At 38.9% G+C, this 27,759-nt stretch overlaps 2 protein-coding genes across 4 annotated transcripts in view; one reads left to right on the top strand and one right to left on the bottom strand.

Annotated features, from left to right (window-relative positions):
- LOC138156303 (cullin-1) overlaps positions 1-26,187 on the bottom strand; it is a 116,716-nt gene extending 90,529 nt beyond the window's left edge. Inside the window, exon 1 of one of the 3 annotated variants that reach the window (XM_069081659.1) lies at positions 26,063-26,187. The gene's annotated coding sequence lies outside the window, so the exon portion shown is untranslated. Of the gene's footprint in view, positions 1-24,426; positions 24,447-25,475; positions 25,658-26,062 lie in introns of those variants that run through there. The other 2 variants (XM_069081580.1, XM_069081727.1) reach the window with 2 other exon arrangements.
- LOC138156884 (WAS/WASL-interacting protein family member 1-like) lies at positions 19,424-25,934 on the top strand. The gene is made up of 4 exons (XM_069082375.1): positions 19,424-19,508; positions 19,985-20,038; positions 24,357-24,832; positions 25,185-25,934. The coding sequence occupies exons 1-4, from the start codon at positions 19,424-19,426 to the stop codon at positions 25,932-25,934; spliced, it is 1,365 nt and encodes a 454-aa protein (XP_068938476.1).
- Positions 26,188-27,759: the final 1,572 nt, after the last annotated feature.

The following is a 27,759-nucleotide window of genomic DNA, read 5'->3' as shown; positions in this document are numbered from 1 at the left end:
AAGCCTCATACTTATAATCAATATTTTCTTCTCAACAAAACTGGAAGGCACTGGATATAATGAGCACTGAACATCCATAATAAAAGATGAAGTTGATAATATCTTAATAGAAAGGAAAAAACTAGTTGGTGATGAGGGAACTGATGGGTTTCAGGCTCTGGGAAACCCCTTGAACTCTGACTGAATCTTCCCACATGATGATGCATTTACCCGAGGCCATAAGCCTTTTATTATCCTAGGTCCAAATCTCTTGTTACTCTTAACCTAGCCTAGCCCTCTATTGTCCCTCCTGGTCACATGGGCACAGTCCCGCCTGGATTGTAGGTTCCTGGGGCTGGGGGGAGAGCAGGGGGAGAGGCAGGGGGTGCCCTACAGCAGCACTCCTTGGACCAGTGACCCTTCTTGTGGCACTGAAAGCAGGTTTCCTCACTGCCCAATTGGCTGGGCTTCCTCCAAGGAGGCACTCCTTAAGTCTTTTTCCTGGCCATGGCAGCAGCCAAGAATTGAGCATGTTCCGTCTCGTTCCCTTCATTCTCTCTCCTCTGCTGCAACTAGGTCTCTGTTGTTAAAGACTCCAAAGGCTATCTCCAGTAATTGGACCTGAGGTGTTTGGGATCCCATTGCCAATTTCTGCGGTTTCCTCCTAATATCTGGGGCAGACTGATTAATATGTGTTAACAACTGCTGCCCCTTCTATAGAGTCAGGATCTAAATTTGTATCTATCTTAATAGCTTCTAGCAGTCAGTCTTGGAAAAGAGCAGGGTTTTCCTTTTCTCTGAGTAATTTCCCTAATTTTCTGATAATTTATTTGCTTCTGAAATGCAGTTCTTTAGCCTTCTAACAGGCAAAGCACCATATGGTCTCTCTTTCCTCTATCCTCACTCTTTTAATAATCCCATCCTGGGTCACTAGTGGGAATAGCAGCTGTTCATGGGGGATATTTTGTGGGGTCATTGCTAGTCAAATGATCCCCAAATTGGGAGGCTTGTTCCCAGATTCTCCTCTTCTCAGTGGAACAACAGGTGAAGATATGCAAATCACCCCAAGCAAGTTCAAATGTAGGGATATGTCCCCTAAAGCCCTCAGTAAACTAAGGGGGGGTCTTCAGAGTTATCTTCCCAGTTTCTCTTTTAACTTGAATGAGATCCAAAATCGAGAATGGAATGTGCACTCTGTCCCACTAGACAGGGCTGCACTTCCCTTTGGGGAAAAAACCCGGAAGGCTCCGTGGGGACCAGGGCTTAGGAAGGGAGAAAGAAGTCCCACTTCTTGTGAGGGAGTGACTGGGTGGGGGGTGCTAGCTGAACAGGATTAGATGGTAAGACTGGGGGATCCAGCTGGCAAGGGAAAGGATCAGCTGGCACCTGAGGAAGGGAATGGGTCATAGTGGGAGATACTACAGGCACTGCAGTAGGAGTGGCCCCTGAGGCCAGAACCTGAGTAGGGGTCACTTCAGGGGGAGGGGCCATGGTGGGAACTGCAGGGTAAGGGATGTAAATGTTGAAGGACGTATCAAAGTTCCTACTAAAGGAAATTATACCTCGTTTCGGCTTGCCTGGCTCCTTACAGAGTGACAATGGCCCAGTTTAACCCAGGCAGTGGCAAAAATGCTTATGGTTCCCAGTCAGGGAACCATAAATGTTGAGGCTTGGGGGTTTAAGGGTGTCTGAAACCCCAAAATGCCCACACGCCCAGTCCTGCCAAACGTATTTGACTCAAGCCTTCTCTCAGTCAAAGAAAAGCAAAGTTTCACCACAACGCGTAGACTCTTAAGGAGCCTAAGTATTTGTGATGCTTGTGTTGACAAGTGGGTCAGAATAATCTGACACAGAGTGAGTCTCACTAGATTAATCTCAGCACTTTCATGGAGGCAAGATGGAAAGTCAAAGACTGAGGAAGGGATCTAGGGAGGATCTAGAGGGGGTGTTTGGGGAGGGTCTTGAGGAGGAGTCTAAGGAGAATCTTTGAGGGAACTGAGGTCAGACTCCAGGAATGGGATTAAAGGTGGGAAATAGCTGAAGGCTACCTGGAGATAACAGATAATGGAGGGCTAGGCTAGTTTAAAGGTAACAGATTTGGGTATAGATATTGACAGGACGCAGGATTGGAAGAAGTTGGACAATGGAGGGCTAGGCTAGGTTAAGAGTAACAGAGATCTGGGTCTAGGATAATGAAAGGTTTATGGCTTCAGGAAAACGGTCTCATCAAGTGGGAAGATTGGCAGTTCAAGGGGTTTCAGTGAGCCTGAACTACAATCAGAACCATATCAGAATCAGTGGTCTGTATTACAATGGACCAGCTACTAGTTAAAGGAAAAGGGCAAAAGTCAGTAAGTAGAGACAAAAATAAAAGTGCATCAAGATAAAAAAAAAAAAGGATACAATTCATACAGTCTAAATCTGACCTATTCAAATGAGCTGTCAGTGACCAAAAAAAAAAAAAAAAAGAGAAAGGAAAAAGATACTGACCTAGGATCATCACCATTTCCAGTAAATGTTTCACTGATTTAAAACAGCTGTCACAATAATGAGTCCCAGTGTCCAGAAAGTACCTTAGTCAACAACACTGGCCAAACATGGAGCTAGTGCAGCCAAAGGCAATACCATATACAAACCCATGTATAAAAACATGAAAGAAGAATGTGGAAGATAAACAGAATCATGAGAAGCAGTATGACATGGGGGATAGAGCCTTGGACTTGGAAGTTAGGAAAACATTCAAATATTTCTTCAGATACTACCTGTGAAAAGAAAGGCAATTCACTTCACCCCTCTTTGGATCTGGATTTCCTCAAGTGTAAAATGAGAAGGGTGTATTTAACGACTCCTAAAGTCTCTTCAAGTTCTAAATCTATGAGCCTCTGATCTCATAAAACGAGAAGAAAGCTGTGGAAACAAGTCTACAAAACACTTTGCTACAGAAAACCAAGGGAACTAACAACATCCTAATAGCATTCAATAATAAAACTGACATGCAGGTAACCAATAACAGCAAAATGGAACAAATTTGTCAATACTGCTGTACTTACCTATTTTTGACAAAGGTCTGGCTACTACACCTGAACCCTAACACTTCAGTTTGAATAGGCTATACAAAAACAAAAAAACTAAGATCCTTCTGACCTCCCTGGATTTACTGACACCTGGGTTGGGGAGGGGTGTGCCTGCATGTGTGCCAAAATAAGCCAAGCTTCCCACTGCCACCTTCCAAACTCTTCTACCATCACTATTCAGCAGCCTTTGCTTCTTTAGATACAGTCTATCGAAATATGTCTCCAAATCCAGGTCCTCCTTGTTTACCAATCCATTTCTCAAGGAATTCAGTGCCTGCTTCAGTGTCTCTTCACTTGCCCTCATATTAAGAGATTTACATATATATTCATGCTCCCCCAAACACTATAACTTCTCAGTTCCTCAATTCATTCATTTCCCTAAGACCCACTTCTCTATTCAATGTCAGCTACACGTAGGAATGTTCATAATCCTGGCCTTACCATCGCAAAACTTCTATTTTTTATATTTAATAACTCTGACTTTAAAAATCCAATCATTTTTTTTTATAGTTCAATTTCTCTCTATTCTTATTAATCTTAAATCTACCTCTTCACTGTTACCATGACCTTCAATCATTCCACACCTTATTACTTTCACAGGCTATCACCCTTGCTCTGGCTATAAACTCCTCCATTCCCAATCCCAATCCCTCAGTGAACTAATGCAGAAGTCTTATCTTCTACTCTCTAATTTCTTACTTGCTCCCTTGTCTTATGACCATTCATATCTTCCCAATTCTTAATCAGGCTGCTGATAAGAGCTGGAGAAGTAAGGCTACAGTGCTAAATAAATCCATTGAAAATTTAGGTAATCTCAACTAGGTCCTCAGAAGCTAGGTAGTCCTACTGCTCCCTAACTGATTCTCTACCCACTAATCACAGCTATTCCAAGCTTCTTTCAAGGCTTCCTTAACACCTTTGCCCTCATTTTCTCCACTGAGAACCTTGCATAATAACAGAGGGAAAAAAAAATCAAGGCCACTAACTTCCAGGTCCCTCTTCTCTCCTCATCTCACATCTTTCTGATATCAGCCCTATGTCCTCCTTTACTCCAATCTCTGATAAAAGGGTAAAGTAGCCCTTCTCGCCAAGTCCCCTCATGTATTCTCCAACAGATTACTGCCACGATCATACAAGCCCCTTCACTCAATCTCTTATTATCTACTAGTTTCTTCCCAAATATTTCCAATTCTCTTTCCTAAAACAAGCAAACAAACAACAACCTCATTTAATCTTACTATCTACTATCGCAGCAAGCTACAAACCTGTCTTGTCCATTTGGAGTAGACTCCTTGGAAGAAAAAAACAAAAACCACCTATACTTGGTGTTTCTACTTTTGTCACTCTTCTAAAATTCTGTACAATCAAACTTTCAACTTCATCAGCAAACTAATTATTTTCTTCAAAATTACCAAAGATAATATAATTGCCAAATCTAATGGCCTCTACTCAATACTCATCCTTTGCAATCTTACCAGAGCATTTAAAACTGTCGATTACCTTTTCTTCCTGAACATTCTTTCTTCTCTGGATTTTGAATGCTATTCTCTTTTTCATCTGCTTTCCATCTAACTGTTCTTTTCTCTGGAAATTTGAGATCTTCATCCACTTAGCACATTGCCTTATACACAGTAAGATTTATTAACTGCTTGTTGGCTAAGGGGCATTTAAAAAGACAGTTACTGGCCCAGACCAAGTAAACATTAAGGAAATACTATAGGTAAAACAACCTTGAAAGTATTAATGGCAGACATGACCTTCTGGATCCAAGGATAAGAATGATTAAATAAGTGGGAGGCTCACAAAATAAAATGATTAATTTTGATTGTATAAAACTTAATAAGATTTTGCACACACAAATCTAAGTAAAAGTTGGAAGGGCAACAGTTATGGAAAAAAAATCTTTGTAGCAAGTTTCTTTGATAACAAAGTATCATTTCTAAGCTACATAAGGAATTGATTTAAATTCATAAGACTAAGAGTTATTATCCAGTAGATTAATGGTCAAAGGTTATAAATGGGCAGTTTTCAAAGGAATAAATTCAAGCTATCAGTAACCATTAAGAAAATGATCATAATAAAGAAACTTTGAGGCTTACCTCATATCTATCACACAGAAGAGGAAAATAGTGAAAACAGGTACACTGTTGATGATATAAATTCTGAAAAGCAATTTGGAACTATACCCCAAAAGTCACTCAAATGTGTAATAATCCTTGACCCAGCTATACCACTACTAGGTATATATCCCAAAGATCCATGTGGGCAAAATATTTATAGCAGATCTTTGCATGGTAGCCAATCCACCACCCATCCCCCGAAACTAAAAGGATGCTTTCCTCTATTAGAATAGCTAAACAAATCATGGCATATGAATGTAATGGAATATGATTATGCCATAAGAAATGGCAATGGATGATCTTAAAGGAAACTGGGAAGACCTTCACGAACTGCTGTAGAGAGAATTATAGAATAATAATGACATTACATAAAAACAACTTTTGAAGACTTTAAACTCTAATCAGCACGCAACAATAAACCTGTGATTGCAAAAGAATGAAGATCAAATATATCACCTCAAGACAGAGGTGATGAACTTAAAGGAAAGAAAGAGAATTATTTGTGGACTGGGCCAATGAGAGAATTTGCTTTTATTGGTCTATGCAGATATTTTGAAGGCTTCTCCCCTCCCTGAATTGGGAAAAAGGATAGATATGCCACATTTATGTCAGTATAATTTGTTTCTGTGCAGTGATGTTAACCTGAAAAACTCAGTTACTCAATTCCAAAGCCAAAGAAGAATTGGAAATAAAAAGATGCTGATTGGCTGGGGAATGGCTAAATAAACTGTGGTACATGTAGTAGAATAATAGTACTGTAAGAAATGTATATGATGAATAAAGATAAAGAAAAGATCTATATGAACAAGTGCAGCATGAAGTAATCAGAGCCAAGGAAAAAACATACACAATAATTACAGCAGTGAAAATGGAAGGAACTACATATCAAAAGCGAATGTAAAAAAATTATAAAGATCAAGCAGGACCTGAATAAGAGATATGAGAGGACATCACCAAGAAGGAGGGATTTACACATTGCACATGTTTTCAGACTTTTCCCATTTATGAATCAGTTGTGCTTTTTTCATCCTCTTAAAAAAAAAAAACAACAGTTCTCTGGAAAGGAGGGTGGTGATGGTAGTGATAATGGGAATAACTATAATTATGTATAACATGTGACCTTGGGCAAGTCACTTAGCCCTGTTTGCCTCAGTTCCTCATCTGTCAGATGAGCTGGAGAAAGAAATGGCAAACTACTCCAGGATCTTTGACAAGAAAAGTCCAAATGGGGTCACAAAGGGCACAAAATAATGATGTAAGAAACAAAAGACATCAATAAAAATGCATTTCATTAAAAAAAAAAAACACGAACGGAAAGAAATGGAGATTCAAGATTTCATACAGAAGCCTGATTTTGTGTCCTACTGTGTGTATGGAAATGCTCTTTTTAAAGTTCAGAATAATTTTTTTTCAAAAATAATAAATGCAATTCATAATTCTACCAAAAATAAAAGTGAAGTTCACTGGTAAATAGTATGCTGAGTCCATTCAATTACCTCTTTGAAAATCAGGACAGTTCCCTCTTTTTCTCAATTGTTATCCAAAGGATCTCTGCTTCCACCTAGTGATCTTACTGAATTTACTCACTTAAGTTTGTCTTCTTTAAAGTACAATAAATACTTCCTGACTTTTACCCTAATCTGTTTGTTTTGAAAAAGGCATTCTCTTTCAAAATCACAGTCCAGATCCAAGGCTCCACTTACCAAGATCCAGTAATACATACTTATTTGCCTTCTTTCATCAAGACTTCTAATTTGACTTACTTGGTAGCCATCCTTTAATCATTTGAGTATAGAAAGCTAAGACCACGGGTCTTTTGACTGGATTGTTTATAGAATTTTGTTGATAAATTTCTAGGTATATCTTAACTACTATGCTTCTTGTTCTACAGCTCTTCTAGGGTTTCTAACATGGCGAATAACAGGCAGTTTTGTAATCCCTTTCTTTTCAGTTAAAGCTCTTCTGAAGCAATTTGCAAGACTAAGAAAACAATACTACCGGCTCTTGTTAAGGTTCATTCCCGCCCCTAGATAAGGGCCTACTAAAAGTAGAAGTGACTAACATTTATAAAGGGGTTTCAAGTTTGCAAAAGCTTTGTACATGGCATCCTTTTTGGTGCTCATAACAATCCAGTGAGTTAAGTGTTATTATTTTCCCAATTCAACAGAGGACAAGAGGCTACATATCTTATGAAAAGTCACAAAGTTAACAAATGTCTGAGGTGGAATTTGAACTCACATCTTCCAAAGTCTAACTAACACTTTTACCAACTCTATAACCTAGAGTCTACCTGGTCACTCCTGGAGTTTAAGGACTTGTCCAGAAATCCATGATCCATTTTAAAAATGCAACTTATTAACTGTTCCCATTAATCAAACAAGATACTTTTGCAACTACAGAAATAACTATTCAATGACCCTCTGATTTTGAAAGATCAATGAAGAATAAAGAGGTATGCTCACCAAAGATGTGTCACTGTCATGGAGGGCATTTGTGTATAAGACCCAAATGCAACTGGATTTCCTATAGATAGTAAGGCCCTCCAGATATTCTTGATAATATTGATAAATACTCAGGAGACTAGCCAAACAACTTAACATGTAATTAGACTGCTGGTACTAAATCAGTGTATAAATCTGAGACGGTCAAACAGGCAAACGATGAATTAAGACTCAGATCTGCACTGACAAAAAGAATATCCATATGATGAGATCAACAGATCCACTAAAGTACTAAGATACTATTTTTTTTTTTTTTGCTTTTTAGAGCGGGGAGGGCAGGGTAATTGGGGTTAAGTGAATTGCCCAAGGTTACATGGCTAGTAAGTGTTAAGTGTCTGAGGCCGGATTTGAATTCAGGTACTCCTGACTCCAGGGCCAGTGCTCTATTCACTGCGCCACCTAGCCACCCCTAAACATATTATTTTTAAAAGAGAAAAACTTCTATTTTGTTGTTAAAAACTGTCAGGACAGGTAAAATCCTGTTAAAAATTCTAATGAATTTATGAACTGTTTTGCTGTATTTGAATTGTCTAAACAACCTAAGAAATGCCTTTCCAAGGGGTCCAGAAATCAAACAATTAACCCAGCCACTCTTGGCTGAAATAGAAAATTAATGCCTCATTGTTGTGAGCACCAAAAAGCATGCCATATACAAAGTACTTAAAGCAGGATCTCTCTCCAACAATCCTAGCCTTGTAACAGGGTTCAAGTCTAAACTCTCCTCCTAATCTCCTAAAAATCAAAAAGCAGAAACTTGCCCAGGTTGGGACAGCAGTAGGGCAGTGCTGAAATATCAACTCAGAAATCCTGTGGGACAGAGACTAAGGACAGTGAAATGTTAATTGTCAACTAAGGAAGGAGGTTAAGATGGCTTTGAGGTATAGCTCTGGGGAAAACAACTATCAAAGGGAAAGAGTCAGAAAGTGAGCAACTGGGGAATATAAGGAAAAAAGAGGGAAATTACCAAATATTAACCAAGCAAGTTAAGGAACTTCACCATAAACAGATAAATGAAGAGGCAAGATATTAGTGGCAGAAAGGGAAGTGGTCTCCAGCTCAGTTAAAAGAGTCCAGATATCTATGAATAAATATTACAGGACTAAAGAAAATGAATTGACACCTAATGAGGCAGAGGACCCTGCATATCCCCCTAAGAGAACATAGAATCACAGTAAGAAGTTATGGATAGGTTTCCAAGAGAATTAAGAATTATGACAGCAAAAGACTTGACCTATACAGCACAATAATTGGCAGAATAGAAAAACGTGAATCCATGGTGGCAAGTCTTACCAAAGAAATAAAAAAGAATAACCATGTAGGAATGAAAATACAGATATGAGGGACAAATTGGAAGAAGAAAAAAAGCAATAAATATTAAAAGGACATATAATTTCTCTATATATAAGTAAAACATTGCCCTTGAAACAGGGTAATGAGAGTATTATAGGTTTCCCAGAAGATCATGACAAGTGAAAAAACCTCAGTAGCATAATACAAGAAATAAACTTCCTAGAACTTCTGGACACCAAAACAAAGTGCCAGTCAGAAGAATCTATAGGGCCAGAGGGGAGAAATAAACCTTACAGTACAAACTCCAAAACATACAGTATTAAGTTTAACAATTCTAGTGACAAAAATTATTCAAATAGCCAGGAGAAAGACCACATACAAAAGAAGAGAAATTCAAATAACGGAGGACTATTCTGTATCTACCAAAACACTTGTTATAAAGAGCAAAGAAAGAAGCTCAAGATGAGACCTAAAGGGATATGCTCTGTAAACTTGGGCCTATTAATGAAAATGAGTCATTAACGAAAAAAGACAGACAATAAAAGATCTTTGAAGTCTTCCTAGAAAGAAAACCAGGCCTGAACAAATTATCTGCTTTTCAAACATCCCCAACAACAAAAGTATAAGAAAGCAGACAAACGTAGCAAAGACGACAACAAAAATACCTTTAAGAAATTTCTGTAAGTACGCAAGTAAAGAAGGTTGAAAAGAGATAGCAAAAAGATGTTGGAGAAACAAACAGGCCTGGAACATCATGGGCTAATAAACCTCACAACATTCTACCTATAGGTAAAATCAATATTCTTTTGGGATTAAATTAAGAGTAAGAAGGTGCACAAAAGGGGGAGAACAAAGGAAAGAATGGAATGTGATGTATTCTAAACATACCAAAACGTAAAATCTAAAATAATTCCTGTAGTCTCTAGGAAAAAAGAAAGCCTAGAAAGTAATGGGTGAGGAGGCAAAGGGAGGTACTGAAACAATGGAAAAGAAAAGAACAAAATCCTGTTTCAGTGGTGGGATGATCATACAATGAGCAATGATGAAAATTACAGACGGTGAAGAGAGATTTTATGTAAAGGAAGATAAGGACCTAACAATGGATATAATCTACAGGGAGATTTGGTGATTAGAGACTATTCATCAGACATCAGGAAAAGGGAGATCAAAGGTCATGGAGCAAACAGACATGCAAAAAAGTAGCAGTACATGGACCCAGGGAGATGATTTTGTAGCAAAAAGATAGAAAATGGTAAAGGGAAGGGCAAAACTTAATAATGAAAGAGACAAAAGAAAATTCCTACCATGGGATATATTCTTTATTATTTGCAGAAACTGGTATTTCTAAAAGTGAGGCACAGCTGGATGGGGGAAAAGGGAGGCAAAGGCAAGATCTATACAAGGCAATAATGCAGAAACTCTTTATAAAAAGGAATCAAATTCCATAAATACAGTGACTAAAGGACTAAATAAAGACAAGAGTTATTATGAAAGAATAAAAGTCTAGAACAGAAAAAGATGAAGAAAATGAAGGAAAGAAATAAGTTTTTAGGAAAAAGAGCAGAAAATGAAAATTTAAAAACAAAATATGTTTAAGTGGAGAAGAGGAAGGAGGATTTTATGGGGAAAAAGAAAAGAATTAAATAACTATATAAAAGAAAAAGGAACTAATAAGCAATACTCCAAAATGAGGGAAAGGGGTTACTAATGAGGGGGTGGAATGGGACAGACATGAGGGTGGAGAGAATCCTGAGAGTGAGGGGAAAAGATTCAGTAGGAATAGGGCAGCCTTAGAACTAAAAAAGGCAGCAAGGTGGTGCAGTGGACAGGAAGATCTGAGTTCAAATTTGGCCTCAGACACATATTACATACTAGTTGTATGACTCTGGGCAAGTCACTTAATTTGCCATAGTGCCTCATTTTTGTAAAATTAGGGCACACTGGAAAAGGAAATGACAAACTGCTCCAGTATCTTTGCTAAGAAAACCACAGATAAAAAAAGTTCATAAGGGTCATGTAGTAGACATGACTGAACAATAAAAATTTTTAAAGTTAAAATAACTGAAGAGCCTAAGTATTGTATTTACAAAGGAAAAATAATTCCATTCTGGAAAAAAAAAATAAAGACAAATAGAGGAAATATGAATGGATTAAACAATCCATTAAAAAGAAAAAGTAATAGTTTGGCAAGAAAACAAAACTTCATAATCAATTGCTTACAAAAAACACATCTTAAAAAAACAGAATAAGGGGCGGCCAGGTGGCTCAGCAAGTAAGAGCACTGGCCCCAGTGTTGGGATGACCTGGGGATCAAATCTGGGCTCAGGTACTTAGCACCACACCCAGAAATAACTGGCCGTGTAACCTTGAGCAAGTTACTTAACCCCGATTGCTTTAAAAAAAAAACAACAATAAAAATGAGGGGCTGGAAGAAAACTTTTTTCAGGAGAACAAAAAAATAATTTGCAATCATGCCATGAGACAAGGTACATAACAAAAACAAAAAAATTGACAGCATAAAAAGGGATAGACAAGGAAACTACATTATGATGAAAGGAATCAGACAATAAACCAGTGTCAATGTTAAACTAATAAGCTCAAAGTTCAAGCATCTAAATTCATAAAGAAGAACTAAATATGAGTTATAAGAAACAATAATACAATAAGCTGCAAGAGATTCCAATATGCTTTTCTCAGTTTTGGAAAGGTATAAGATAAAGATAAAAGACGAAATATATAGATTTGAACAAACTGCTGGAGAACCTAAAACTAAAACACTCATGGTGTCTTTGAAATAAGGGCTATTTTCAAGCACCAAAAGGAACTTCTGCAAAAAACTGATCACGCATTACAGAAAAGTGATATTGCAAACAAATGTAAAAAAGCAGAAACAATAACTATATCCTTTATAGATCATAATAAAAACAGTAATCAGTTCAGTAAGAACAAACAAAAGACAGACTTAAATGGAAAACATAACAAGAAAGTCATAAATAATGAGTGGTCAGGGAATAAATCATATAAATAATTAATAACTATGGAAAAGAAAATAATGGTGAAAGAAGCATACCAAAATTTCTGGGATACAGCTAAAACAGTACCCTTAAGATGGAAAAGTCATATTCCTACAAGCATACATTAACAAAATAGAAAAGAGGATTAGTGAACTGAATGCGCATTTAAGAAATTAAAAAGCCAGCAAATCAATCTAAAATAAGCACAAGAGACGATATTAAAAATTGGAAGAGAAATAAACAGTAAACCAAAAAACCCTATAGAAATAAAATTAGAAGATAATTCTCTGAAAAGACTGATAAAACTGATAAGCCTCTAGCTAATCTAAGGTAAAAAAACAAACTAGCAAACAGTGAAATCACAATAAAACCAAAAGGAAAAAAAAAAGCATTTTCAGATCTTCAATGTTACCTCAATAAGGTAACAAAACATAGAACCAAAAAACCCCAACCAAACCAAACAAAAAAAAAACAAACCCCAACCCCTGCAAACCAATATCATTAACGATGTAAAATTTTTAAATAAACTCTTCAGGTTATAGTAATCCATCAAAAAAATCATTCATCATGACCAAGATGGATTTATACCAGGCACGCAAGGATGATTCAACTTTAAGAAAACAATATAATCGCTTTTATTAAAAACAGAAATATGTACAACTACATGATTATCTCAATAGATGTGAGGGGAAAGCTGCATGTCAAAATCCTACAAAGTATAGGCAAAGCAGAACCTTTCTGAAAAAATATCCATTTAAAATCAAAAGCAAGCATCATATGCAATGGTGATAGATACACTAGAACCTTTCCCAATACATACAGTAGTAAAGCAAGGATATCCAATCTCTCCACTATTTCATATAGTTTTGAAAATGCAAGCAATAGCACTAAAAGAAAAAAAGTATAAAGGTAAGTAAAAGATGAGATAAAATCATCTGTATTTTTTATATGACAGTATACTGGGAAAATCCTAGGGAAATCAGCAAAAATACTAATTGATGTAATAGCTTCAATAAGGTTGAAAGCTATAAAATAAACCCTCAAAAATAAACTGTATTTGTTATATAATAACCACGAAGCAATAATAAAAAGGGAAATCTCATCCCAAATAACTACAAAATGAATAAAGTATCTGGGAATCAATCTTCCAAAACACACAAAAGACTTGCATAGATTCAACTACAATATGTTTCTTAAAAAAATAAAGAACAACTTACATAGCTGGAAGAATATTCAGTGCTCATGGCTAGGCTGTGACAATTTAATAAAAATGTGATAATACTACCAAAGTTAATTTACACTAGAATTTGATAAAATAATGAATTTATTTTGAAAAACGAGATTTAGAAAATCAAGGGAAATGATTAAAAAGAGGTAGGGATTAAGAGGAAATGCATTTACAGACCTGAAACTATATAACCAAGCTGCGAATCATCAAAATAAACTGGTAGTGGTTATGAGAGGCAGTTTAATGGAAAAGACAAAGGAGAATCAACAACAATGAAATTCAATAAACCAGAAAATTTTCATAAAAATTTCTGGGAAAACTGGAAAGTAGTCTGGCAGAAATTAAGTGATCAATATCTCATGCCAGAAGGGTCAAACTCAAAAAGAAAGGGAGGCCACAAAATTCCACATAAGGAACTCTGCAGACCACAAATTGACTTAGATAATAACCACATATTAACATTATCTATATTTTTCTGTATTTTCATTTGTTGTTAAATATTTCCCAATTTATGCCATATTTCACAGGATATTACAAATGTACATCTGGTAAATATTAAAGACCATATCACAAAAAAAAGAGAAATAGATCCTCTCTCTCACAGCTATGGGTAGGAGATGATGTATTCTTAATGAAACAAGGTAAAGGCAGTTACAAGGGAATAAAATTTGTAACTTTGATTACGTGACACTGAAAAGTTTCTTTCTGCACAGAAATATTAATGCACCTAAAGCTAAGAAAGGAAGTGGTCGAATGGGAGAAAAATCTTCATATCAAACTCCTCAGATGAGGGTTTGCTGTCTAATATAATACATAAACTTCTCAGACTCCTCTCTGTCACCTCCCACCTTTTGGTTGCCAAGGTCTATCCATTTCATCTTCACAAAATATCTCAAATATACAAACTTCTCTCCTCTGACACTGACACTACTCTGGTGTAGGCCTTCATTTTCCCATACCTGGATTTTTATAGTTTGCCTGTCCCATACTTCTCACTCCAGTCTGTCCTTGATACAGCCTACAAAATAATTTCCCTAAACTGTAGGTCCAACTATGTCACTTCCCTACTCATTAAACTCCAATGAATCCAATTCTAGGATGAAATACAAAATCTTCTGTTTAAAGCCTTTATAACCTAGCTACTCAAACTTCACAGAATAAATCCCCTTAATAAAAGAACTTTTTCCTTAAAACTTGGGACTCAGTCAAAAGGTGGCACCAAAGGCCCTAGAAGGCCACAGGTTCCCCACCTCTTACCTAGCTCTTCCTCTTCCCACCCTTACCTTTTCCTATCTTCTTATACCTTACATCCCCCTCCCCATACTCTTCAGTTCCGAGACACTGGTCTTCTCCTCACTGTTCCTGAACACTCCTGAAATCTCTCTGTTCTGAGCATTTTTACTGGCTATCTCCATGTCTGGAATCAGCTTTTTCCTCATCTACTTCCTGGCTTCAAATCCCAACCTAAAACATACTTTCTACAGGAAGCTTTTGCCAATCCCTCTTGATTCCTCCCCTCTACTGAGTATCTTCTGTACAGATCACATTTGTACATGGTTCTTTGTTCGTTGTCTCCCCAATCAAATTGTGAGCTCTGAGGGCAGGGTCTCCTTTGCCTTTCTTTGTGTCCCTAGTGCTTAGCACAGGGCCTGGCACACATCAGGGTACTTAATAAATGCTGACTGACTGATTACTCTATCAGAAGTAACTTGAGAAAACCATTTAAAATATGCAGAGAGATATTGGAATATTACATCACTATCTAGCTGATAGATGAAATAAAAAACTGCCCAATCAAAGGCAACAACAACAAAAAAAGTAAAATGAAAGAAATTTGGAAAATAAAAGCATGTCAGAAAGTCTGGATTTCCTTTAATCTGCAATTGAAAGCAAAAGTAAAAAAGGTTTAGACAATACAAAAATCCAAGAAGCAGGAAAAAAAATCCAATACCTATGAATTTTTCTCACAGCCTTGAGAAGTAATGAAATGAGGGGAAAAAAAAGGGACCTCCAAAGAAGAATGTACAAGTTCAACAACAATGAAAACAGAAGCAGAATCAAAGCGGAAAATCTATGTAGTATTAATATGAAAAACTGAACTAATATCAAGGAGGTGGCAAACTCTAACTTCTCTCCAAAACAGGAAATAAGTGTGACAGACAAAACATATAATTATTGCATCAGACACTTTTGGTAGTGACACCAGCAAACTATTTTATGACCTTCCTCTCAGACAAGTCTGACTTCACCCTTTCTGAACAGAAGGGAACATAGATGTACTCCAAAAAAATTAAAAACACTAACAAACCTTCAGATTTTATGTTCCTGTACCTTATACAAAACATCCAAATTTTATATTAATAACAATACATAGGTATCTTAAATAATATAATGGCCAAAGAACAACTTATTATCAATTTGGTAATTATCATACAAGCTGCCCAAAAGCACTCTAACATTTATACTGCCTTTGTTGAACAAAACCTTTAGTTCAATTCTGAACTCATGGCTTTCTTCTGTCCAGCAAATATATAAAACAGAATCAAGAACAGTGAGAATATGCGAAGGTTTGCTGCCCTCACAGACAACCTATTCTTTATTTAAAACACACAACCAACATAAGAGGGTCAAAAATCAATTGGCACAATAATCAATTATGGTTCTTCCTAGATCCATTATCATCTCTAAGTAACTAAATATGGCTGGTGAATGAAAACATCTCACTACTTGCCACTGGAAGCTATCGAGTTATATAGATAGATCAAAAAGCGTGTTAAATGGCTCCTTCATCTCATGCAATCTTCTCCAAAGGCAGAAAAAGGTAACATTTGGATGTACCAAGTTTAAGATTCTCAACATATACTAAGGAAAAACTTAGGCTACAGACTTTAAGCTTGAAATTTGAGCCAATGGATGATGGTGATACCTAAAAATGCCTTTTCTCCTCCAGTGGACCCTTCAAGATAACTCTCTAAACATACTCAGACACAGACTAGCATTCAGGAATCAAAGTTGATGCAATATTAGTCTTACTGTCCATTTTTAGAAAGTATCTTATAAAAAAAATTTATGAAACATGAGGGTCATCACCTTAACTCTAAAGACTTCCACAACAGAAATAAGATTCATAGGCATTGTTAAAGTATCTGAAAACAGGTAAAAACAAACAAAAAAAACACAAAAAACCCAAAGCAAATAAAAACAAACAAAAAACCCCCCAAACCCAGAAATACTTTCAGAATAGACATCAATAGTCAAAGATGAATGATAAGTATATATTTCTAGACTCGCTGAATGTAGCCAGAAGTGGTTTTCATCAAGATGGAATCTATGAAACAGCTAAGATCCAATAGTAGAATCAAAAGTGCCTCCATGAATGATATCTACATTAATTCAACCAAAAATGTACTGGCAAAGAATTACAGAACAAATGGCTGAGTCATAAGGATTTAACTGTGGAAACTGAGGGCTTTATAATAGCAACTCAGCTATCATGTATTTAAGGTCACTAGAAATTATAGAAGGGTCACCTTTAAAGAGCCTCAACTCAGTGACCAATAAGGATTTGCACTTGTATTTCTGCCTGCTATCAATCCCACAAAACAAGATGCCCCTTCCAGGATAAATTCATCAATTCCTCATCACCGGGATGCTGACCTCAAAAGCCACCTCTCTCAGCCTTCTTTCCCCTCTGGATGGGAGGGGCAGAGTAGTAAACTCTTCCCAAAGTCTTCCTTTAGATAGAAAGGCCTAATGGTACTCTAGGGTCTCCTGTCACTCCACCCCCCTCTTTACTTCCCCTCAATTTCTTTTGTGGGTGGTCTTTATCAATATTTATTAAGTGGCTACTACTGCTGAGCAGTGTTCATCCCTGTGAACACAAAAAGAAGCCCTTAGTAGGTGATTAAGTAAAGTTTATCTACTGATTTGAACTGAATTATGCAAATTAACATAGAAAATGTGCCACATATCAATGAAGACAATAAAAATTTAGCACCCACCAAAATCCTAGTAAGGCATGACATGGCACCAAAAAATACGTGAGAAATTCCTTATCTTTCATGGACAAAAGAAATACTATACAGACTTAGAATATTCTGTTAAATTCTAAACAGCAAACTGTACCTGACCATTACCACAGACCACACTGTTAGCTACAACTACCTAGACAAACAAAAACATTTTAATCCTAATTTCCAAGTTATGGTACTAAAAGATCTGGAAATATTTAACAGAGATCAAAATTATGTAGGAACAAGATGAAGCTCATGCCATCCAAAATATTTTGTCTACTAATGAAGTTGTACTAAGGATTCTTGCAGTGAACCTACATGATAAACTTATACTCTAATATCTTTATTAAATATTCAACTACAAAACACAGTTATTTTATCTACCTGTACAACAGACTATAGAATGAATCAAATAGCAGCAGTATAAGAAACTTGGTTTATCCCTGTCCCCTGGGGGAAAAAAATTAACAAGACTTAAGACAATGTGGTTGTGGATAAAGAGCTAGAGCTACCTCCTCAGTCTTAGAAAATCTAGGTTTCAATTTAACCCATGACACATACATATGACTGTGTCCCTACTTTGGGTCTCTCTATAGCCCAGGCAATTCTCTAAGACTTAGATAAGCTGCAGGTCAAGCACCAATTTGTCCTGGTAGGAATTTTCTCAACAAGAATTTAGTTCTCCAAAAACAATGAAGAAACATATACTGTCAAAAAACTTTATTACCTATAATAAATATTGCCCATAAATGTCAGGGTTCAATTAAAAAAAATTTTAGACAAATACTAAAACTTAAAATATATAATAAGAAAAAGAAGCATTTTAAACTAAAATATTAAATATAAAATAAGAAAGGAAAAACGTGTCATGTGCACAGCAGAACATAGGAGAGGATTCAGAATATATAGCAATAACTTTTCATTTCAATCAAGTCTATATGTTAAATATTATGTGTTATGTTGAAAACTGTCCATCTTTGCTTCCTTGTAGGTTTTCTCTTGTTCTCTGCTATGCACTTTTTACTTTGTTCTTTCTTCCCCCCTCTACCCCAAGGTTACAATTGAGCATGGATATATTTATGTGTAAGTACTTATACACACACACACTTTCCCTAAGAGATTCTACTAACCTTTGTTTATGTTTGTGCATATCTTTTTTTCCTATATCTCAACTCCTGTACTTTACTTCTACCTTTAATAATTTTTAAAAACTCAATTTAATAGATACCATAACCCAAGAGTCACAACCATCAAATTAAAAAGAATGAAAAGCTTTCCCAACCAACACTTAGTGAAGTGAAAGCCAGAGGGAAGCAGAACAAGATGCACTGCATTCCCATCATCCTGCCTTTTACTGAAATTGTCCTGAAGATGCTTTCATCAAGTCTAGAGAAAATGATTTTATGTCCTTAAGATTCTCTCAATGAATTAACTTATCCTAGTTGCTCACAGTTTAGATATGATGGAGTTACCAATTCTATTCTTTCTGAAAAAATGGAGGACTTCCAGGCCTTCCCATCTACCAGGAATTTTTTTTTACATGCTGTCTCTCTCAATTAAAGTACATAAGTTCCTTGACAGTAGAGATTATCTTGATTCTTCTTGGCCCATAATGAGCATTTCATAAGTATTTTCATTCATTCAGTTATAAAAAAGTCATTTTATACATTTGCACAATGTTCACAGAACACTAAAAGTAAAACAATAGCAGAAAAATGACTTTCCTTTAGTCCATTTCTATCTGAACCCTACTGAAAAAGAAAAAAGATGAAAATGTCAATAATGTAGAAAAATGCCATTCAACAATTATGAATACCTACTTTCTTTAAAGTCCTGTGCTAGGGATACCTTAAGTAAAAAAAAAAAAGACTTAGAAAAGTAACATGCTCAAGAACCCGGCATTCTGAAGGGTTATAATATGTATATAAGTACATGGAGGTAGCATAAAGCAACTTCAGGAGTAAGAATCCAGAAAAGCTTTGTACTACAGAGGATACCTGAGCTTTGTATTTTAGTAAGCTACAGATTCTACAAGGCAGACATGCAGATAATATTCATGGATCAGGTTCAATTTCTACTGAAGTAGAACTCTGTCCCCACTGAAATCTTAGTTTGGGAAAATCAATGAACTCAGTGATTGAAAATAACTGAATAAATCATATTAAAGTGTCCCCAGATGCCCTGAGAACACACTCAAGGTAACAATGTCTATTAGTTACAGGACAGCTTTTATTCCAAATCACAGAAAATGCAAACTTGTGGAGGGTGCTGACACACCCCAGAAGGAAGGTAAATTTTTCTATCAGATCTACATGGGATGAATAACTACCTCAAGGTAATAGTGGAGGGGGGAAAATTTCATCTATTACTCTGACATCATGGCTTAGACTCTTGCTTTTGGGGAGGGGGGGGGCATCACGTTATTTTTCCCATTCTACAGATTAGGTGACTATGGCTCAGAGGGGTTAAATAACTGACCCAAAGTCATAATGTCAGAGCTGAGTCTTTTGTGATGCCAAGTTCTGTGTTCCTCCTATTCTGTATTATACTATTCGAGCTCACTAAAACTCTGTCAGGGTCCATAAGCTGTAGCATAAATACAATGCCACCACAACTGCAGATTCTATTGCTATTCCACTTCAGCCTGAAGTGCTACTTCATTTGAGTGAAAGGGAGGGAGGAAGAAGGATTGGGGGGATGAATATAATCATCTTTGGTAGCCAATCACACTTATAAATGTTAGCCATTATTATTATTATTGTTAGCTATTGCACTTGTTGACAAGGTTATCGGCCTCTACATGGAAAGTCTGGCCACAGGTAATCAAAAGACCCATAGCCTTCTGCCTTAATTCACAGTACCCCTTTATTTCTCTCCTCTATTGTTCTTGTTTTCTAAGGAGTATACTTGTTATACTGTTTTAACAAGATTTTCACCAAAAAAAAAAAAATTTCATTACAATGACTTCCTTTAGAATTATATTTTAATGAGTAAGATTCTTTTGAAATTTGCCTTTCGTAAGAAGACTTTTTAAACGTATTTGAAGATAAAACATTTAGTATGCCACTGTTGAAGGCACTAAACACTAAATCCAATAACAATAAGGATCATGTACTGAGCCTTTTAAGATTTGCAAAGTGCTACATATATAATAATTTCATTTGCTATAGTTGACCTTTACATGTACCTAGGTCACCTGGAAGTATGTCTGTGTATAGCTACTATATAAATGCAAGTAATTGTATTTATATATTAAAAACATAGAATATGAAAAACAAACCATTTCAAATTAAACCTTTCTCCAAATTATTTTCATTGTTAAAATTTTATCAATCAATTTTAATGTGTTAATATTTTTAATGAAATGCCAACTCTATTTTTTAATCGAAGGCATTTAAATTAAAGATAACTAAGAAACTCTAATCAAATGTTATTCTGGTTTTAATAATAGTAATAATGCTATCTAGCATTTTATATTGTGCCTACTATGTGCCACCAAGCACTGCGTCAAGCACTTTACAAATTTATTTCATTTGATTCTCACAACAAACATAGGAGATAGGTGCTATTATTATCCCCATTTTACAGTAGAGAAAACTGAGGCAAACAGATTAAATGAATTGCTCAAGGTCACAAAGCTAGTGTCAGTGAGTGGTCATATTTGAACTCCCCACTCTAGGCTCTGTCCACTGTTCCACTCAGCTCCTTCTCCTTACAAATGTGAAAATACTTTAGGACTTTTCTGCAGATTACTACGAATAAGACTTTAAAGACCATCAGACTCAGAAAACTCAAAAGATATGAAACCTATGGAGGGCAAAAATACCAAAGAAGGAAAATCTGGTCAACAATTTCTGCTCCTCAGTGGCTCTGAATTTAAAGAGTGATACTGGCATGTAATAGCTATCAGATTTGAATAATCTTACCATATTTCTCTCCAAATCTATCCCTCCTCACCCCAGAGATACGATCAGCAGCAAAAAATGATTTTTCTACCTCTATACAACATCCTTCCTATCCCTTGCACAGCCATTACCCCTAGAATTCAGACACTCCTCATCTCTCTTCTTGCCAACTGAAATAGCCTCCTAACTGATCTCCCTACATCCAACCTCCCCCTGCTCTGTTCCATTTGCCAAAGCTGTTAAAATTCTCCAAGTCACACCATGTTATTCCTCTGCTCAAGAATCTCCATCGGCTCCCTCTGGTCTCATGGATAAAATATATAAATTCCTCTTTCCTGGCAATTAAAATCTTTCACAATATACTTCCAGTTTACTTTTCCATGTTTACTGACTGCACTCTGTAATGCAGCAAAGTAGATTGGCTGCTGTCACCCAAATAAACACTTTATCTCCTCTCATTGACTTCAAAAGGTTGCACTCCATGCAAAAAATGCTCACTCTTCTCCACCATCACCTCAAATTCCCTGGTTTCCTTCAAGGCTCAGCTGTAGTTCTACCTTTTACAGGAAGCCTATCCTGATTCCTGTCCAGTTCTTCAGGTTTCCCCTAAAATTACTTCCACTTGGTAGATATTATGTATTTGCTTTTCCACATACATATTGTTTTTCTTGGCTCCCCTAAATAAAATATAAACTCCTCAAGGGCAGGGGCTGCTTCAGTTTTTGTCTTTGTAACTCCAATGCCTAGCATAGTGCCTTGCACAGCAGGCACTTGACAAATGTTTGATGAAGTACTAACAAGTACAAGTACTACTGCCAATATTGCAACACTATGACATACAACATTAGCCACTGCTTCTTTCTGTTTGACTAGCTACACCACTAACTAGATTTCTATCTCAATACATTCATTCATTCAGCAAATATTTATTTTAAGTATATTGCCTACCATTCTCAAAGTGCTAGGAGATAATACTATTAAGAGATATATACTGTTACTGCAAGGAGAGAACAAATATAATACAAATCAGAATATAAGTGCATTAAGGAGTTTAAAGTACAACATCAGATGAGAAAGAAATCACTTTCAAGTTAAGAGAAAAATCCCTTCTGATGGAGATGAAGCATCTTGTAACCTAAAGTAAGTAATGTCTTCCACGTAAAATGAAACACGATGTTTGAACTAGTTTTCCATCTTTCCAAAACTTAAGTTATCAAGAGCAATTAGAAAATATTTTTATTTCTTAATTTCATGGGCAAGACTGAGATTTTAATGTTCTTTCTACCCTGAAAGGAGCCTCATGTCATAGTGGAGAGTTGATCCTAGAGCCAAAAAGACCTGGGTTCAAGTACTACCTCTGACACATACTGGCTGTGTGAACTAGGTAAGGTAATTTAAAACCTCTTTGTGCCCCCAAGGCAACTCTCTAAGATTATAATTTGCAGAGTAGGTACCCACTAGTATTGGCAGGATTATCCTTACTCAAAGAAATCTGAGGTCCAGTTTCTATCCGCTATCTTTCTACTACTAACAAACCAACCTCTAATGCAAATAACAAAACACAATGGAATTTTTTATGAAAAATACTTGTTAAAATTTCATACATTGCTTGAAATTCACAATTTGGCACATACCTATATTCTCAAGGCCTAAAGAAAACTAAGAATGAGTCTACCAATCAAATATTAATTGGGCATTTATGTGCAAGCAACTGTACTAGATGCTATGAGATAAATTTGTAAACTGGAGAAAATTCTTGCTCACATAGACCTTAAAGATGATAAAGCCAATCTTGAAAAACAATGTTCAATTGGGAAAATGTTACTGGACATTTTTTTTTTAAGTTAATTTCCTATACTTAGCAACATTATATTCCACTAGCTTAAGAAGCTCTATTGAACACTCCAAAAAAAGGCACACTGGAATTGAAGCAAGAGTTCCAGTACCTTTAGAATTCTAAATCTTTTAAATTCAATAAATTTTTACTCAAAAATGGATTCAATAAATGAAAAAACTTAAAACCAGACTTAAAAAAAATATTTAACTTCACCAGCTAAAGAGCATGAATGAATAAACAAACGAATGAAGAGAAGCATCCTCTCTCAAAATATCTAACACATCTAGGATGAGGTTTTTGGGGTAAAATTGCATAGTTTGCAGCAGTTCGTAAGCATTACATTAATTTTAAGGTATGTAACATTAGTAGCATTTAGAAAGTTAAATGAGAATAAATGCAATTTGACCTCCCATTCCCTTTTTCTATATATCATTATTTTCAAAGGTCCTCTTGCCTGCTATAGGCAATCTATTCCAAGAGGTTTTTAAAAATCCCACTGTTATTCATGAATGAATAGGAAAAAAATTTGTCAAATGCTTATGATGTGCAAATCATTAATGTCATATTCTGGCCTTCAATACATGCCCTAAATTAGTCGAAATTTTTGTGATAAAAATAAAAATGAAAATTTGCTTCCAACCTAAGGTATAAAAAGCACGACCTGCATCGATTCCAAATGAAAACTTTACTGTTTTAATCCTACCACCTCCAAAGCAAATAAACATTCCATTAAATTGGAACTAAGAATTATCTTCAGAATTTACTGTAACTCAAGTATGGGGAAAAGGCACAAAAGTTCATTCAAATGTATACACAAATATGTATGCAACACACACCCACATCATATATACATAAACACACATATATGTATATATGTAAACACAAGTTATTCTATTTTATATAAAATATTATTTTATTCTCTATAAAAATAAAACCTTATGCTAATGTTATTTATACTAATGTTACTACAAATTACGTACAGGGTGTCACAAAAGTCTAGTGCAGTTTTAGGCACTAAGACTTCTGAAACGTCCTATACGTTATATGTACTATATAACAATATTAGAAAATAAATGAAAAGTTTAATGGCGTACTTGAACATGATTTAAGGTGCACTAAGACTTTTGGGAAAGCCTTTCTGTTGTATGTAACGTATCAGTAACATAACAAGCTTTAAAACATCCTCTATAAAACAGAAGCTTAATAAAGCACTTCGATATAGCTTAGAAGGCACTAAAACTTTGGGTATCCCCTGCTGATGTATACACCTACACCTCCAGCCGGTTTTCGTGGTCTTTCTAAGCCTCCGGAAGCATCGCTCAAGCCTTGCACAGGAGAAAGAGAGAGGAAAGCCTGGCTTTGGGGTCTGCACCTGACCCACATAACTCCACCTAGGCTACCCTGGGGCCCCCCCTCCGCCCCCGGCCCAAGGCTTCGGCAAACCCCCTGAGGGGTCACTCTCTACCTTCCGCGTGGCCGGAGGCGCCCGGAGCAGGTCCCCCGTCCCAGGTCCCCAGAGTCCGGCCGAGGCGCCGACCAGCCCAGCTCGGCCAAGACCCCGCTGCCTCAGTGTCCCCGGCGGGAACAGGGCACGCCGTGGCCTTCTTCCCGGTCCCCTGGGGCCTCTGCCCTGGGAGGGGCGGGGGGGCGCTGGGAGGACGGCCGGAAGCTACGATTGTTGTCGGCTAATACTCAACTCCGGGGAATCGCGGCAAGTAAAAGGCCGGCCGACGGCTGAGAGGACCCGAGGACCCTCCGAGAACGGGACGGGACGCGACGAGATCAGGAACCGGAAAATGAGAGCGGTCTTCCTGCCCACCCTCCTCCGCCTCCGCGCCGCCGTCGTCGCCCCCGCGCCCTCACACGCTAAGGCAACTCAGGGGAGAAGGATGAGGCGGCGGAGTCCGGGGTGGGGAGAGCGCTATCCCCGGAAGGAGGGAGGGGGGAGTGCAGGGTGATCCCCCCCCCTCCCCCCGGGACCAAGCGCTAGGCTCCCAGCCCGGCCCTGCCCTTGCGTTGAGCCGAGGCCGAAGGGCAGCGAGCGCACGGCGTGCCCGGGCAGGGAGGCAGCGGCCACAACAACAGGGCTGCAGCCGCCGCCGCTCCGGGGAGAAGGGCCTCTACCCAGTGCGTAGTTAGTAGCACCCGGCGTAGCAAAGACCCGGGGCCTGGGCCGCAGAGGCCACCCGGGGTGACTCAGTACCTGCACTTACACCCCACCAGCGCCTTTCTTCCCTTTCCTTTCCCCTTCTCCGCCTCCCCTCCCCCCGCAACACGCACCTACACGAGGGCCCCGGCCCGGGCCAGCACCTCTCGCTTCTGCACACCCCTCCCCCAGCACCCGACCCAGAGAGCCGGGCCAAAGGCCGGCCCAGGACCCCGGCGGCGCCAGGCCCGGCCCGGCTCCGCTGGGAGCCGTCTCGGACGCGGTCTCCGTCACTGCGACACCGCGGCTCCGGCCCAGGCCTGCTCCGCTCCCCCGGCCCCAGCCTCCTCCAAGCGGCTGAGACTCACCAACATCTTCCTCCCGTGCTGAGGAGGCTCTGCCGGCGTCGCCACCTGCCCCACAGGGTTTCTAGCGCTGTTCGGCCCCCGTCCCGCCAAGGTCTGGCCGCGTCCCACACTCCCAGGGGCCGCCCGGACTGGAGCTGCGTGCGACAGACACCCGCTCCCTCCTCCCCCTCCCCCTCCCCCCTGCCGCCGCCGCCGGTCCCGCCCACCCTCCTCCTCCTGCCGCCGCCGCCGCCGCCGCCGCCGCCGCGCACCCTCCGCCCGCCCTCTCCGCGCTTTCAGCCGTCCGGGCCGACCGGCTCGCTTTGCTCAGCACACACCCGGCGGAGGGGGGGGCAATCGTTCCGACGCCATCGCCGGGGTCCGGGCCCTAGAGACAACCCGGACGCCACCTCCACGCTGCCCTCTTCTGCTCCGAGCCCTCGGGTTGGAGGTCACCCCCCACCTCTTCCCGGAGACTAAGACCGACCTGTCCCCTAAAATAAACAGTACCCCCTCCCTCGTCCAAGGCTTCAGTTCCCTCTCCGCGGTGCTGCCCCTAAAAAAGAGCCGAGTTCCCACGATCCCTCCCCCACACCACGAGTTCGAACCTGCGGGCCTCCAGCTGCAGCGCAGGCAGCAGCAGAGCAGCAGTGAGGAGCGCATCCGTCCGAGTCCTCCAGTTTGCTCCTCCCGGGCCCTCCTCCACCAGCCCGCCCCCCGCCCCATCCTGCCCTCCTCAAGGGACGCTCAACTGCAGTGAGAGCCGGCCGGGAACCGGCGCTCATAAAGCGCCTTCGGGGCGCGGGGCACGGCCGCGCTCAGCGGGAAGGTTGGGGTGGGGGTACCTCCAATTTGGCGTGTCCTCCTTGGGGTGTCTGCTGCTGCTGTCTCCCTCAGCTAGACTAGGAGCGCCTCGAGGGCAAGAACTGAGTTTTTGCTTTTTTAATCCCCCGAGCCTGGCAGGCACACCGTGGGGCCTGGCGCCTAATAAATGCTTGTTAAGTCAGAGAAGCCAAACGCTCTCCCAAATTAAGAACGGACTTGGGGAAGACACTCGAGAACAATAGATGCTTTTGTCCAGTGTTCACGAGGCAGCGTGCAATTCGGCTCCCTGGGAGAGCTGGGTTCAAGTACTGCCCAGCTACATTCTAGTTGTGATTCTAGGAAAATCACTTAATCTCGCAGGGCTCCTGGCAGTTCGCATATATTGTCTAGCAGGTGCTGAGCTGCATTGTTGGAGGAAATTTGCTCACTAGGAGTCTCCAATATCAAATCACGGGGAGAGAGCGAATAAAAAAAAATCCTAGTCCACATTTCCATAGAGTTTCTAAGAAATCTTAAAAACATCCTGATCTTCTAATAGTCACTGTTAAAATTCAGATCACAAAAGTAAAAGATTACTACACTTCAAACTTTTGCTCTGACCAAACCTCTTAGATTTATGACAACGTTCTCCCAACCATTTATATTTGCAATGTTAAAACTAGAAGTAACAGCGTTGAATCACGGCCTGCTGGAAAGAGTAGGGACTGAAAACAGAGGCCTGGCTAGGTTCAAATCCCTCGTGGGGCAAGTGACTTCAACACACAAGTCTGTTTTTTCTGTACAATGAGGGTTGGATTAGGCATCTGGAGGTCCCTTCCAACTCTAGATTTATAATCTTAAATGGATGGTGTGAGACGTAAAGCCATGAGCTTAATTTTCATGGGTACCCTGTGGCATGGATCTCAGTTTAAAATCACACCTTCATATGAGCACCCCAAATTCTCTATTCAAAATGGGGAAAATGGATTACAACTGGTAATAAGAAACAGCACTAAAAAGGGGGGTAATTTGGAATCAGATCATTAGACCTAGAAGGTCATCTATTTCAATTCCCTTTCATATTTACAAATAAGGGAACTGAGATCCATAGAAGAGCAGTAATTTTCCTAGGGTGCCTGAGATAGCAAGTGTCAGAGACAGGATTAAAAGCCCTGTAACCAACCACAATCTTTCTATCCAACTACATCCCCTATTTCTAATTACTGATATGTCACTATTGTATCACTCCAAGTGTATAATCCCGGTGGAGAAGCAAAGAAAAACATATTGCCCTGTTTCCTCCTTCCCTCACTGCTGGTGCCTTTTCCCTCTGAGATTACCTTCCATCTACTCTGTATTTTGTACGCACCTAATTATTTATGTGTTCACTCCACCACTGGAATGTGAGCTCCTTGAGGGCAGGGGCTGATTTGTTGTTGTTTCCGTTTTCTTTGTGTTGTTGTTGGTGGTTTTTTTTTGCCTTCTTTGTATCCCCAGTGCT

This window comes from Petaurus breviceps, unplaced genomic scaffold, assembly GCF_028583685.1.
Source record: "Petaurus breviceps papuanus isolate PSGF00001 unplaced genomic scaffold, PetGlider_PUasm1.0 110, whole genome shotgun sequence".
In the NCBI taxonomy this organism is placed as follows: Eukaryota; Metazoa; Chordata; class Mammalia; order Diprotodontia; family Petauridae; genus Petaurus; species Petaurus breviceps.
This window is presented reverse-complemented; position numbering and strand designations above follow the sequence as displayed.